Source organism: Panulirus ornatus, chromosome 1 (assembly GCF_036320965.1).
Source record: "Panulirus ornatus isolate Po-2019 chromosome 1, ASM3632096v1, whole genome shotgun sequence".
NCBI classification, from domain to species: domain Eukaryota; kingdom Metazoa; phylum Arthropoda; class Malacostraca; order Decapoda; family Palinuridae; genus Panulirus; species Panulirus ornatus.
This window is the reverse complement of record NC_092224.1, coordinates 31,300,128-31,313,450: the sequence shown is the minus strand read 5'-3', so window position 1 is coordinate 31,313,450 and position 13,323 is coordinate 31,300,128. Positions and strand designations below refer to the sequence as shown.

Below are 13,323 nucleotides of genomic sequence, written 5' to 3'. Positions count from 1 at the left end.
AGCAGAACGGTGTCAGTCATCCTTAGGCGTGATGGCCTTGTTTCTACCCCTGGCCGGGCCATCATACCCAGCGGTCGTAACCGTCGTGCTCCAGGGTCGTGTCTTCGTCCTCTTGAGGTGACATTACGTGGGTCTGCTTACACTCCGTTGGGGCTAGCATGCATGCGCATGTCTGTGTGTGTGTGTGTCTCTCTCTCTCTCTCTATCTCCAGTGTGTTTACCGCGCTAAAGGCAACGTCTGCTTTACTATTTCGCTAACCTGTGGCTGCATCAAGCCCAGAGTTGAGATCCATGTCATTCAAGGGTTTTCTTGGTACTACCCATTGTCTTTCTGACACAGACCATGCCCAGAAAGGGAGCATCCACACTCCACTCGTACCGTGCAAAAAGTTAGCGTCGTGTGGATCTTCACTGTAATGCTGCTCACCCACGTCAATTTCTGAATAAGAAACCCACGGCAAGTACTGGGTAAAGAAATCACTATAACAACTACCCTGACGACTGGGTATCTCCAGCAAACCACGCCAAGGACGTTTAGTTAACCGCGTCGTCAATACACTGAAGAAAAAAAAATTATCGTGGCATTACAAACCACGCAGATCACACTGAATGATGGACAACTACACCATTTACAATCATCAGTGATCTCTGACATCTATATTGGACCCTCCTTAAATAAAGCTATCCCCCAGAGTAAATATAATAAACAGATTAAAAAATATGAAAAATTGATGCCATCCACCAGCCAAAGTACTCACATCACCCCACCAACGATACGGAGTTCCCAGCATCAGAACCAAAGATGGCACCAGCGACCTGGGGTCATCAGACATCCCACTCCTCTGATGTATAGCCACAAACCAAGTTGCATTCGGTAAAATTATGGCCAATGCAGACCTATCATTATCTAGCCACACACACACACACACACACACACACACACACACACTGACACCCATTCCTTTCGACAGGGGCTTTCACAATCACTGGCAGTAGCCAGACATTTACCTCATTGACAACAGTCAAGTACGCCACACCCTTTCATCAGTCTCCACACCCAAACCCACTTACGTTAACCATACGCCCCTGTGTTGCCAAGGTAGAGTCAAGTTGGTTAGCGGATAATCTCTTCGACGAGAAAGACCTGCTTCCTGTCAACACTTCAAGAACAGCAGACGTATTTCTAACAGGGAGACTGGTCTTCTAACACGGGACGCCTTCCTAACAGGCAGATCAGTCTTCTAACACGGGACGCCTCTCTACTGCAACTAACGAACGTAACAAATAGATCTCCCGCTCTAACAGCTAACTCTACTAACGCTTAACCAACCACTAGTTTTTTTAACGCTATCATTTTACTAACGCTAAATGTACCGTTCAGCACCAACAACCATGGGTTATTACCAAACAACCAACACCTTCACTCACATTATAATTGACAGTGTGAATTTTGATCGTCAAGAAATTTGTCAACCGTGAACAACACGCTCAGAAATTGGAGATAACCTCCTCCGTAGCTCATCGCTGCTTTATGATAATTCTAATAGGGTTCTACCTTTAATTTGATGGTGGAGGGGAATCAAATACGCTCTAGTGTAGTTTCTCGACACGGAGAACCAGTGAATATTCCTAGGTAAGAAACGTGAAGAATGGCCGAAGGTGGGAAATGATGAAACAATGGGAATGAGTGAGATATGGGAGGTATTAAAGGAAGCAGAGCTTACATGTGCGGGAGAAGTGTATGCCATGCGGAAGGTGGGATGTGAGCGTGTGAAAAGGGGTAGTGAGTGGTGGGATGAGGAAGTTTAGTCGGTAGAGAAAAAAAAGAGAGGTGTATGGGGGGGTTATCTGCAGGGAAGCAGTGCGAGTGATTCTGCATACCACACACTTCTCACGCTCATGTCAACACTGCCTAGAGTCTCTAAACACCTCCCTTTCCTCGGCCTTTCCGCTAGTTTTGTTTACTTTCATCTTTTGCACTTCTTTACCCCAACCTCTTCTGGTATCTCCTCACAAGCGCCTCCTTTCCAAGCTCACTTGTTTGTACCATCCTCTACTACCCACCCGTGTCGTTTCATCTATTCCTGAAGCCCATTACAATCTCTCATCCTCGCCTCCAACCAAGAGGTGATCTGACATCCCACCACCAGGCCCCTCCCAGCAGCTTCACGTCAATGAGTCTCTCCTATCCACGCCTATCAATAAATACGTGATCTAACAACTTCCGCTGACCCCCAATTCCTCTCACTTATCATACTTACGTTAATTGTTTAAAGCCGGGTATTCCCAGTCAACAGTCCCTTTTAAGTAGACAGTTCTACAAGCTGCTCATCCCAGCCACAGTTCTCCCCACCCTTCACCTGTCCCTTTTCCACCCAAGCTACGGCCATCCTGGCCCCGCCCCAACCCTGGTGCCTCCCCGTCCCCGATATAGTCATGCTCTCGCCTGATCTTTCCCTCACCCCAGCCAAGGCCTCCCGCTCTCCTCTCGTCCTTCCTCATCCCTCCCACGTTTCCAAACTCTCTCCTTGGTACCATCCTAGCAACAACCCTCGGTCACCCCTTGTCCTTCCCCACCCTAACTACGGCTCCTCCCCGCTCTTCCCCACGATCCCTCCATCACCCTAGTCCTTCCCTCTGCTCTCCCCAGGTCCATACCCACCCTAGCCATGGCCCCCGTGCCCACCCAAGGTTCCTCACCAAGAGCACCTGGGCCAGATCCAAGCCCTCTCCATACACTCTGAATCTTGACCACGTAGCAAGGTGTTGGCAAGTATCGGATCAGACTACCTTTTTTGTCAGAAGCTCGCCTGTCCCATTGACGAAACGGCTCTTCCAGTGACCAGACTGATATTTCAGACTACGGCTACCCAATTTCCCAGTGACTAACCAGATATGCCAGTAATGAAACTTGCTGTGCCAGCGACGAAATGGATATGCCTTTGGTTTAAGCACGAATGTCATTGTTTAAGTCAATTTTCCAACGACTAAATGGAATGTCTAAACCAATGATCCATTGACTAGACAGATATACCAGTGACTAAGTCAATATCTCAGCGACTTAATTAATATGCCAGTGACCAAACGGTTATACCAGTGACTAAACAGATATACCACTGACTACTTGTTATTCCAGGGGCTAGGAATATACCTCTAGCTCTTATTTCAGCAACAAAATGAATGTGCCAATGACAACAACGGCCACCTGATGGACCTGCTAATATAGGCATAACAGAATCCCATGTTACGCCAGTATGGGCCCGATAGAATCCTATGTTATGCCAATATGAGTATAACAGAGCCCTATATTACGTCAAAATAGGCTTGAGATAGTCATGTTACGCCAGCGTGGGTATAACAGAGTCCTGTGTTAGTTTCTGTCACCTGGTGTGGGCGTGGTGAGGTGTGCGTATTCATGTGGCTCAGATACCTATGTCCACATAGGGGTGTAATCATCTGTTTGTACAGTATGTACAAAGAGTCTTATACTCGTGGGGGACCTCCTCCTCCCCCCACCACCCCCTCATCTCCTGAGCCTTCTTTACCTACGGTGACATTTTGCTATTTGGCTGGCCGGCCTAGCACGTAGCGCTCGCCGTAGGAAAAGTTAACAGTTGCGCACTGGCAAGTGTTACGTGTAATAAGGAGAGAGAGAGAGAGAGAGAGAGAGAGAGAGAGAGAGAGAGAGAGAGAGAGAGAGAGAGAGAGTACATGTTGTGCAGGATAGAGGCCAGCAGCAACCCAGGCGTATGTGACGCAGAAAGAAACGATAACAACCTGGACTAGTGAAAGGAATTCAACAACCACTGTAGCGCTGCCATTACTACCCATTTCGACAACCTAGCGGTGTCTGCCTGCTACCTACTGGTGTGTGTGTGTGTGTGTAAGCATTCTTGCATGTATAGACAAAACTTTCGAATTTAAGGCCAGAGAAATTACCCTAATACTTCAGAAGTCACGGATACATCCCCATCGTGAATATGGTGTTCAATTTTGGTCACACTGCTTGAAGAAAGACATAGACAGATGGAGAGAATTTTAAGAGGCGAGTTACCTAAGATGATTCTAGGACTGAGAAACAGATCCTATGAGAGCCAACTGAACAACACAATCTAACACAGGTATTCAAAAAGATCCAAGAACTCGGTAATCTCGATCGAACAAAGTGTAGAGGGATAGATTTCACTCATGGTAACGGATACAAACTCGTGGGTAAAAAACGTTTGACCTCGAATGGGGCGAGGTACTTTTTCTTCAACAGGATTGTTAACCTGGAATGATTTACCAATTAGGGCAGTTGAGGATAGTACCACAGATTCCTTCAAACACATACTTGATAACTATTTTTCTTCAGATCCACGACTGACATTACTTGCGCCTTCTTAGCTATGAGAAAAGTTTTCCAGGCTTCTCTCTTTGAGAATTTCTTTAATCCCTACCGTACTAGTCCATATTATTCTCGACCCTTATTAAACACAGCCTCTTTAGGACCCAGTGGTCTGTTGGTGTTTGAGTTCGTTTGTATGCCCTTTATAAGTCTGATTACTTCTTTATCTTTAAACTATTTCCCTCGTTGTGTTTCTTCTGTCAAGAAGTCACTTAACTACTGAGGGCTATTTTTTCATCATTTCCAGAAAGACTATCATTTATATTGTCTTCCAAGGGCGATCACACAACTGACAGTCATTTCTTTCCGATTCACAACAGGTCCGAGACAGCGAGACCCGCCACCACAACAACTTGCCAGGAATGAATGAGAAGCTTCAGGCTGGGAAGACTCGCATTCGCAGGGGAGCAGGCGAACCCCACCCCAGCGATGCGTCCAACGTCCCGACACAAACGAGTCCACAGAGTCCAGGAGGAGTCCCAGATCGCTCACGCTCGAAACCCGAGAGAATTCTTGTCCCATGGCAGCGAGGTTGCCCACTCGGCAGTCACAGTTCATCCCCAATCATCCCAGGGCTTCCAGCACAATGGTCACCAAGGAAAGAGGACGTCTTCCACGACAGCCAGATCGCCATATTTCAGGAACAAGGGTCTTGCTCCGGTGCAGCCTTCCACGAACTTCAAGGTCATACCAGACGTGGAGGTTCACACCCCTGATGACGATATTCTCGTCCCCGAGAGCCAGAGATTCCACCCTACGATCACCGGCCGTCACTCGCCTTCCGCACCACCGGCCAAGGAGTCGTTCTTTCCCTCGCCTCCACTTCCCCCAAGAGCCCCCGGGCCGCGGAGAAGTAGGCTCCTCTCTCACAGCCCCGGGTTTCGAGGGAGCTCGAGTCAGAGAGAACCAGCGGCGTTTAGGGATTTCCGCAATTCCTTCTACGGGCCAGGTACACGTGAAGCCATCCACAAGCCAGAGTTCACATTCCCCAGCAGCCGCAGGCCCTTCCATCGCGAGCAGGAGTTCGGGAAATTCCATAACTCCATACTTGGCTCCGGGAACTTCGAAGTCCTGCGAGGTGGCACCTTCTACGACGACGATGATCCCAACGGCTTTGGTCATGACTACGACCATCTGTTAGACGACGCTTACGCCATCTTCCCGGGCACCCACAGTAACCAACACTCCAGCAACTACGTGGATGATTTCTTCTCGAACTTCAGGGATTTTTCTGAATTCGCTGTTAGGAAATCTGACGAAGGAGAATCATCATTTCTGGAAGACAGTGCTTTCTTCGGCCGCGGTTATGCCTCCGAACCCGTCCGACAGGTCGTCGACAGTCCTCAGCCAACTCGTTTTAACGCCTCGTCTGAAGAGAAGAATCTAAATACGAGTAAAGAAAACGCGGAATCTAAGGTTAGCACTATGGAAACGGAAAAACGTCGGCACACAGAGTCCAACCCACCCACTGCAAAAGACACAGAAGACGACGGTAATAGCGAGCCTCGTCGCAAACACAGACAACCGAAAAATATCCAAGAGGTCTTAGAGGAAATAGATCCACAGCCGAGTGAATACAGTTCATCATCCTTGACTGTCGACGATACAGATCCCATGATAGCAATGTTTTGATGTACAATTACACCAAATAACCTTTACCCACCTCATTAATTATTGCTATTGTGTCCGACAAAAAAAAAATAATATTTGTAAATAGTCTCTGTGCTAGTCTATGTATGGCGTCAAGATGGAAGCAGAGGAGTGAGCCTGACCGTCACTCCTGTACGTGACCTGAACACATCTCCCGCAGACTCTTTTAAACTCCCATAAGTCCTCCCTGTCAGGTGGAGGCGGTCCACGTTGCCTCGGGTCTGTGGCCTACAGTCCTTGCGCCTGTGGCACACCGCACTTGAGGTAGATGGTGTATCGCGCGTGTATGCAATACAATGTAGCGTGTAGATCTATTTTGTAGTCTTTTAATTTTAGCAGTGTGTACCTACGTTAAGGCCACTGATCTCTTTATCATTTCATGTCATATGTATTTTGTTGTACCTTCCCTAAGATTTATTATTATTGTTTATGAGATTTGGGACATTGTTACCTTTCCCGAGTGTTGAGAGCTGGTCTCTAACATACTCATTCTCCCTGTCTTCTGGGGCCCCTGGCTACGAGCGTACCTAGAGCGGCAACCCATCAACACAGTACTGTGTAAAATTCTAGAAAAAATAAAGTTGAATTGTTGGTACCCTTTCTCCCTGTCCAGTGCATCAACGAGTCTTTCGTAAATATACTTAAATATGTTGGGGAGATCATGCTGCTGGGCGCCCACTTTCTTCCGTGGATTGCTAGGCGTGGCAACGCTGGTAGTGGGACAATGATTCACTGCTGTTGGGGAACGGGTTAACAGTACGGCGGTCTGAGCTAGGCTGGGGCAAAGCGGCACCTCGATACAAACACAGCAATAAATACCTGGGTAGGTCACTTCAGACCAATGACAGTCGCTAACGCTCGGGGCAGGCAGCTGGCACAAGCAATGCAGGTCGGTGGGGCGATGGGCAGTTATGGAGTATTACGGTGGCTGGCGTCCCCTTGCAATATCTTGCACCACAATGTCAGTCTTGATCCAACTCACTACGCCACATACGAATGGTGAAGCAAAGGCCCTGGTAAGGACGTAACACTAAAGATCACACTCACAAAAAAAAAGATACACACGTGAAATTACGTAAACATTAGTCGCGTAGCGGCTGCCCTAAACTTCTAGCTTCAGCCGACAGGGTGCAGCACGGTCGTTCAAAACAGAGGAAGACGAGCGCAATGTGCTACAATGTCAACGTTACATGTAGGAGCAAGTGAGACATAATGTGATACATAAAGATACATGACATAAACTTCCTCCACACAAGAACCAACAACATCCAGCATCATTACTGAGGAAACTATACCAAACTTCGAAAAATAAGATTTACTATTATCATGTTAAAGTAAATACTAGTACTATTTAACAGTTGTAAACAAATTTTTATCATGATAGTATTGTAGGTCTACTCCCAACATGGAAAATGATAATAGACATTTGAAGAACTAGCCTAGGTTGTGAACAAGCTCAATTCCACTATTAGCTATTGTTATTAGACCCTTTGTAAGCTTATTTAGCGACTCTGACTACTTTCCGAGGTGAGTTTAGCGACGTTTACTTAGCATTACGTGGCAACCGATTAAACATGCCACACCACCACCTGAATCAGTTGAAGTCATACAGCCAGACGTTGGCATGCATATATTTTACATTGGTTGTTAATGATTTTTGACTCAGGAAATAGGTCAAATTCACAAAACGTTTGCTTAATGGTTTTACAGGTCATGTTCAAGGTTTACTTGAAGACGCTGCAGATGGCAGTGCTCGCCATTATCTGAGATTTCTTTTCAAATAAAGTCAGGACAAAAGTCCACAGCAAGGCAGGGCCGTTGAAAGGTTCATGAAAGGTCGTGAGGTTAACTAAGAAAAAAATATATTCCAAGGGAAAGTATTTACGAATTTTGGAGGAAGTGAAAAACCTATCTCAAAATTCGCCACGGAAAGGCATGAGACGGCAGAGAATTCCAAAGCTGTGAAGTGTAGGGAAAGAAACGGTTATCAAAACGGCCCACCCTCGAGTTGCCAACAGCCACATAGTAATCATGTGACGCAGCAGCTTGGTGAGTATTGCGTGGTCTAGCTAGTGGTGGGGGCACACAAGCAGCCAGCTCTCAGGAGCAAAAGTCAAAGTGATACATAAAGTAGAGGGAAATTGAACCAATATTGCGGCATAGGGCGAGGGGTTAAAGTTTTGAAGCTAGTCGGGGAGAGTTTATAAGGCGGACTGCTTTCGGCTCAACTCTGTCAAGTAAGGACGCAGAGGTAGAACAACCCCAAATGTAATTGCAGCACTTCATACAAGAACGGATCAATCCTCTGTATAAACAGAGCAGCTGTTCGGAAGAGAAGAAATGTCGACATCTAATCGATACACTCCTTTTCTTAGAGGCAGACCTTTAGCTATATCCGTAATGCAAGGCTTCCAAAATACAGGAATACAGATATACAGTAATACTAAGGATGTTCATCGAGTCAAGAGTTGGAGTTACAGAACCGCCAAAGGAGAGAGGAAAGTTGTGAGGGGTTTCCGATGGAGAGATTGGTAGAAACTGGGTCTTGGAGGTATTAAACTTAACCAAATTTCGTTTACCCAGTGAGATACCCTGTCCACGTACGAATTTATTGAGGACGTTCTGTTGAGACGAAATGCAGATTGAGTGAGAGAGAAAGCTAAACATGAGGGGGCAAAGTGAGGGAGGGTAACCAAAAGAGAGGAGCTTATACATTCGACCTGGATTCCGCACCCAGTCAAAAGCTTTAGACGTCAAGGACAACTGCACTGGATTCCCCAAAATCTCTCCGGGAAGATGTCCAGACATTTGCAAGATAAGAAAGAACATCACAAGACTTTGGAAATGGTGGATGTCAAAGCAACAGGACTATAGTTAGAGGGATTAGAACGGTCACCCTTCTTAGGGATAGGATGTACCAACGCATGCTTCCAAGAAGGAAAAGTTCTGGTTTTTAAACAGAAACGGAGCAAGCACAGGTGCAAGTCTAGAGGCACACTCTTTCAGCACAAGGGAATGGATACCATTAGAACCATAAGCCTTACTTTGTTCCGGGGAGAAAATCACTTTTCTTATTACATACTTTATCTAACTTTTCTCTTCGGGTGGATTCGTATGTCTGCTATCTTGCCAATATCTTTGAAATATTCGTTAGTTAGATTTCCATATACTCTTTGCTTGAAGCATCATTTTCTTCAAACAGTTCTTCGCTGAACAGTAGTGATTGGGAGATCTATGCTGTTGTTTTCACCGAATAGGTTCCAGTCACTGAAAGGGTTCCAATCGGCTTCCTGTTCCTGAAAAGCTAGACGCTGTGTACTGGGACAGTGGTAGAGGTAGTGATTGTCATGGGAATATGATCGCTGCTTGTGAGGACACCTCGTCTGATGTGGATACTGTGGACGGTTTTGCCATTTGCGTTAGGAGGGAAAAGAGTTGTAGCAATGGCAGCTAGGCTCACTGATTTCATTAACATTCCTCACGCGGTGTCGGAGAACTGAAGTTCATCGAAGATTTTATATTGTAGGACTTTCCTGACTGTTGTGGCTACATACGCATGTAGTGAGATACCATGGCTGGTTTTTCTATTGTGCCTCCAGTCAAGTCCAGCGCCTTTAACACTTCAAACGTTCACTTTCTTGTCAAAACACAATAACCCACTCTCCGTCCGAAGTCCGCGCAATCCACAGACTTTGGTATAGCAATTTATCATATGCAAAGTCTTCAGTATTGTCTCCCTACTTGGTTAGATACGGTGGGTGGTTTTCTTTCATCGAGAAAATTTATCTTTGGTTAAAGTTTTTATGATACTTTAACCTCAAGCACGCACCTTGTGTCACAAGGCCGTGTGCAGTTGTACAACCACCTGGCTTTTAAGGTCATTACTGGCGAGTGAATTCACACCAGTGGCGCTAAAAACGTGTATGCATATGGACAATAGTCTACAAGAACTGAGATTTCTCATAAAAATTTTGTAAAAAGAAGGGCAAAAAAGTTACAGCCATCCTTTGACGTCACCAAAAAACTACTCAGGATAATAAAACTTGCATACGAGTGATGATTTTATTATTCATTTGGTTAAAAATGCAAGACCTTCAGCAATTATCCAAAAAAATTACTCATGTTTTACAGATGGAGGAGCCAGAAATGCCCATTGTCCTAGTAAAACATTTCATTTATTTTTTTTATTTTGAAAACCTTACCCCATAATCTTTAAAACCACTGACCCTTGGAACTTTCCGTCCTTGTTTACTCTGACTGATATGCCCACTAGGCCCATTCTACACAATTTTGAGCCCCTACCCCTTGATATTCTGAGTGTAGTATTTCCAACAGGTGTACCTATGGACCAAGATAAAATCTACATTGCATGCTAAAATATATCTGACTCATGTGAGCATTCATAATATTTCACAGAATTGTGATTAAATTCGTTAAGTGACAAAACATTATTTTTTGGGGGGCATTTCTCTCCCTGTCATCCCTCACAGTGAACATTAATTACTTAAATCAATGGGAAAATACAACACCAAAAGGTTCATTATTAATCTCACCTGTTTATACCATTTATAAAGAAAATAACAAGAATAGGTATACACTAAACAATAAATATATATTTATATCAAGGAAAAAAGATTGTCCAATAGTATTTGAAACTTTCATGATTGATGAAAAAACTGGTAATTATACCTTTGAAAGCAATCAAAATACGTCACAGAACATTACCATCACATACCATAGGCAACACAAATAGCCATTAAAATATAACTATTAAAAAAAAAAAGGTTACATTTCAATTTGACATGGTCTATCTTTTGCAGAACCAACAAAGCTGAAAAATATCCAGTGACAACCCAATGACATAAGACTCATCCACATCGTGCTTAAAACTCGTCAAATCTTGACGCTGAAAATTACGAAAGGTGTCAAACAAGTATATCCTTCTACTGTGTAAATCATAATGTGTATTTCCAAGTCATGTATCATGTCGGCATACATAGAAAAGAAAATCTGGGAAAGAGAACACTGTTATGAATACAAGGAATATATACAGATCAATATGTACACAAATATAATAATGATATATTGTATGTATGGTCCAGCAGAGAAGCGTCTCAACTCACATATGAAAGGCCAGGGAAATTGTGTTATAGATTTAAAATGGCTTTTTTCTTTTATGTGAGGGGAGAAAATTGTAGCGATACGATACCACCGCTTTCTTTGTTGTACATGAGAGGAACATTATATCTATGTTGCCCTTACAGAGATGCCTGCCATATTAGAATGATGAATCGGAGCCGATTCTTTCACGATTTCGCTACAATTCTCGTTTTAAAGAAGCCATACATCTATAATTTACGAATTCGGGGAAATCTATCAAAGATCTTATCATCTATCACCATGACTGTCACTGGTGATTACCTATGCTAAACTCTCCAGTCACCAAGACAGGTTTTTGCTGAATCTGTCATCAACTATTACTGTACTGGCAATATAATACACTGAGTCTGGTGAACACTGACGAAGTACCTCGCCATGAAATGATTTCTATTTCACAAAAATTCGATCTGAATAGAAAGCCACATAGAATGACTGCTTTGGTGAACGTAATTTATTACGGAAGCTGTATACATTCCTTTTAATATTTCTTCCATTGACGATTACTGTCTGTCACTTCTAATGTTGTCTCTAGGCATACCTAACTGCCACCTGAGTTCATTTTTTCAACCTGTGGTCCTTTAGACTGCTTCGAGTAATGGTGACCAAAGTACAGTAATATTGATGATCACAAGACAGCTTTTGGCGTCAACTGAAGCCCTTGTACAATGTTGTGCAAAGTAATATATCAAAAATCAAAGAGCGATATGCCGAGATACCATTTGATTAACGATTCTCCTTTTTCTTTTTTCTTTTTGGCATACCATTGATGAATGTGTTTAATATCTTTGTAGTATCAAAGATGAATCGGCTAAACTTTCATTAAAATATTTCTGCAAACATATTACCATTCAGAACAATAATTCATAATTGCTCTTCAAACATTTTCTAGCATTAGGTAGATGATATTTCTAATGTTATTATGCAAAACCGTAATTCCTGATTACCATTTCTATCCTGTAATTATCTGGGCCTGACGATCATATTATGCTTTCCTTGAGGTGCCAACAAATAAGACAATTAAACATCACAAAATATTCATTTCTGCCTTCATTAACTCTTTTTAAACAACTCACACTTTTTGTTAAATGGAAAGCTACTGCCTTTTCATATCATGAAGAAAATAAGTCTGCAATATTACTTTGTCAATAGAAACATACTATACTTACAAAATGGCTAATTTAAGTCATATAAAATTCAGACATTTTACTTTCATGTATGATTCTCAGTGAGGCAGAAGTTTATTAACATAAATGATTACTAGACAACTCGAGATAACTTTATATCATTAAATTACCGACATTTTTTTTTCATTCTCGATGTTCTGATTTTGTTAACTTTCAAGTAATTATTTCTTTCGTAAGACCATTCATTCTCAGATCAAAACAATGAATGTTGAATGTTTGAGGAACAGTATCTCGTATCAGAGATAATGACTGCACACGAAAATAATATCAGTAACACATCAAGGGCATTTGCTTGCTTGATGTCGATACAAAGAAAACACGACCCAGAAGTATCAAGCTATTTGTTTTTTCCATTGTTTCACATCATCAACAATTAAAGATGAAAAAAAAAGCTGCCAAAAATCTATGATGCAAATACCTTTGCATTAACAGCTCCAGGTTCAGAACTATCTAATGACCTGGTTGGACAACTATTCCAGTCTTCTCACTACAGTGCGTTATAACTAACACTAGTCAAGAACAGCCGGTTACGTCCCTTGTTTAAACCAAGGGGTAAACCACAGTGAAAAGTGCAAGAATCTAATCTACTTTGTGGAATTCATCTACCAAATATAGGTGCCAAGTTCCATGATCTACATTGTCAGTCAATGGCCCAGTTATCACTAGATAAAGTCATTTATAACCCACCACCAACTGTCAACGCTACGATATACAGCCATCCAAAACGGACAGTTTTACAATCTGCCTTGACGACAAACGGGTACATATCCACGGTCACAAGATACCCAGAACTCACAATGATGGGAGGGGGGGAAACCTACATAAGAGAACAACTCATGAAATCTATATAAAAATATACATTTTCAAATGGGTGAGTGAGCATTGCAAATAATGATGTACATGCAACCGGGTTGATGATAGGCTTTGAATAAGCATCTCATG

General features: G+C 43.2%; 1 protein-coding gene across 1 annotated transcript in view; it reads left to right on the top strand.

Moving 5' to 3' along the window:
* LOC139746126 (uncharacterized) overlaps nt 1-6,630 on the top strand; it is a 69,524-nt gene extending 62,894 nt beyond the window's left edge. The window contains 2 exon segments of the mRNA XM_071657019.1: nt 4,708-4,833; nt 4,835-6,630. Of these exon segments, the coding sequence (XP_071513120.1) occupies nt 4,708-4,833; nt 4,835-6,019 (1,311 nt within the window). The 3' untranslated portion in view covers nt 6,020-6,630.
* The last annotated feature ends 6,693 nt before the right edge of the window (nt 6,631-13,323 follow it).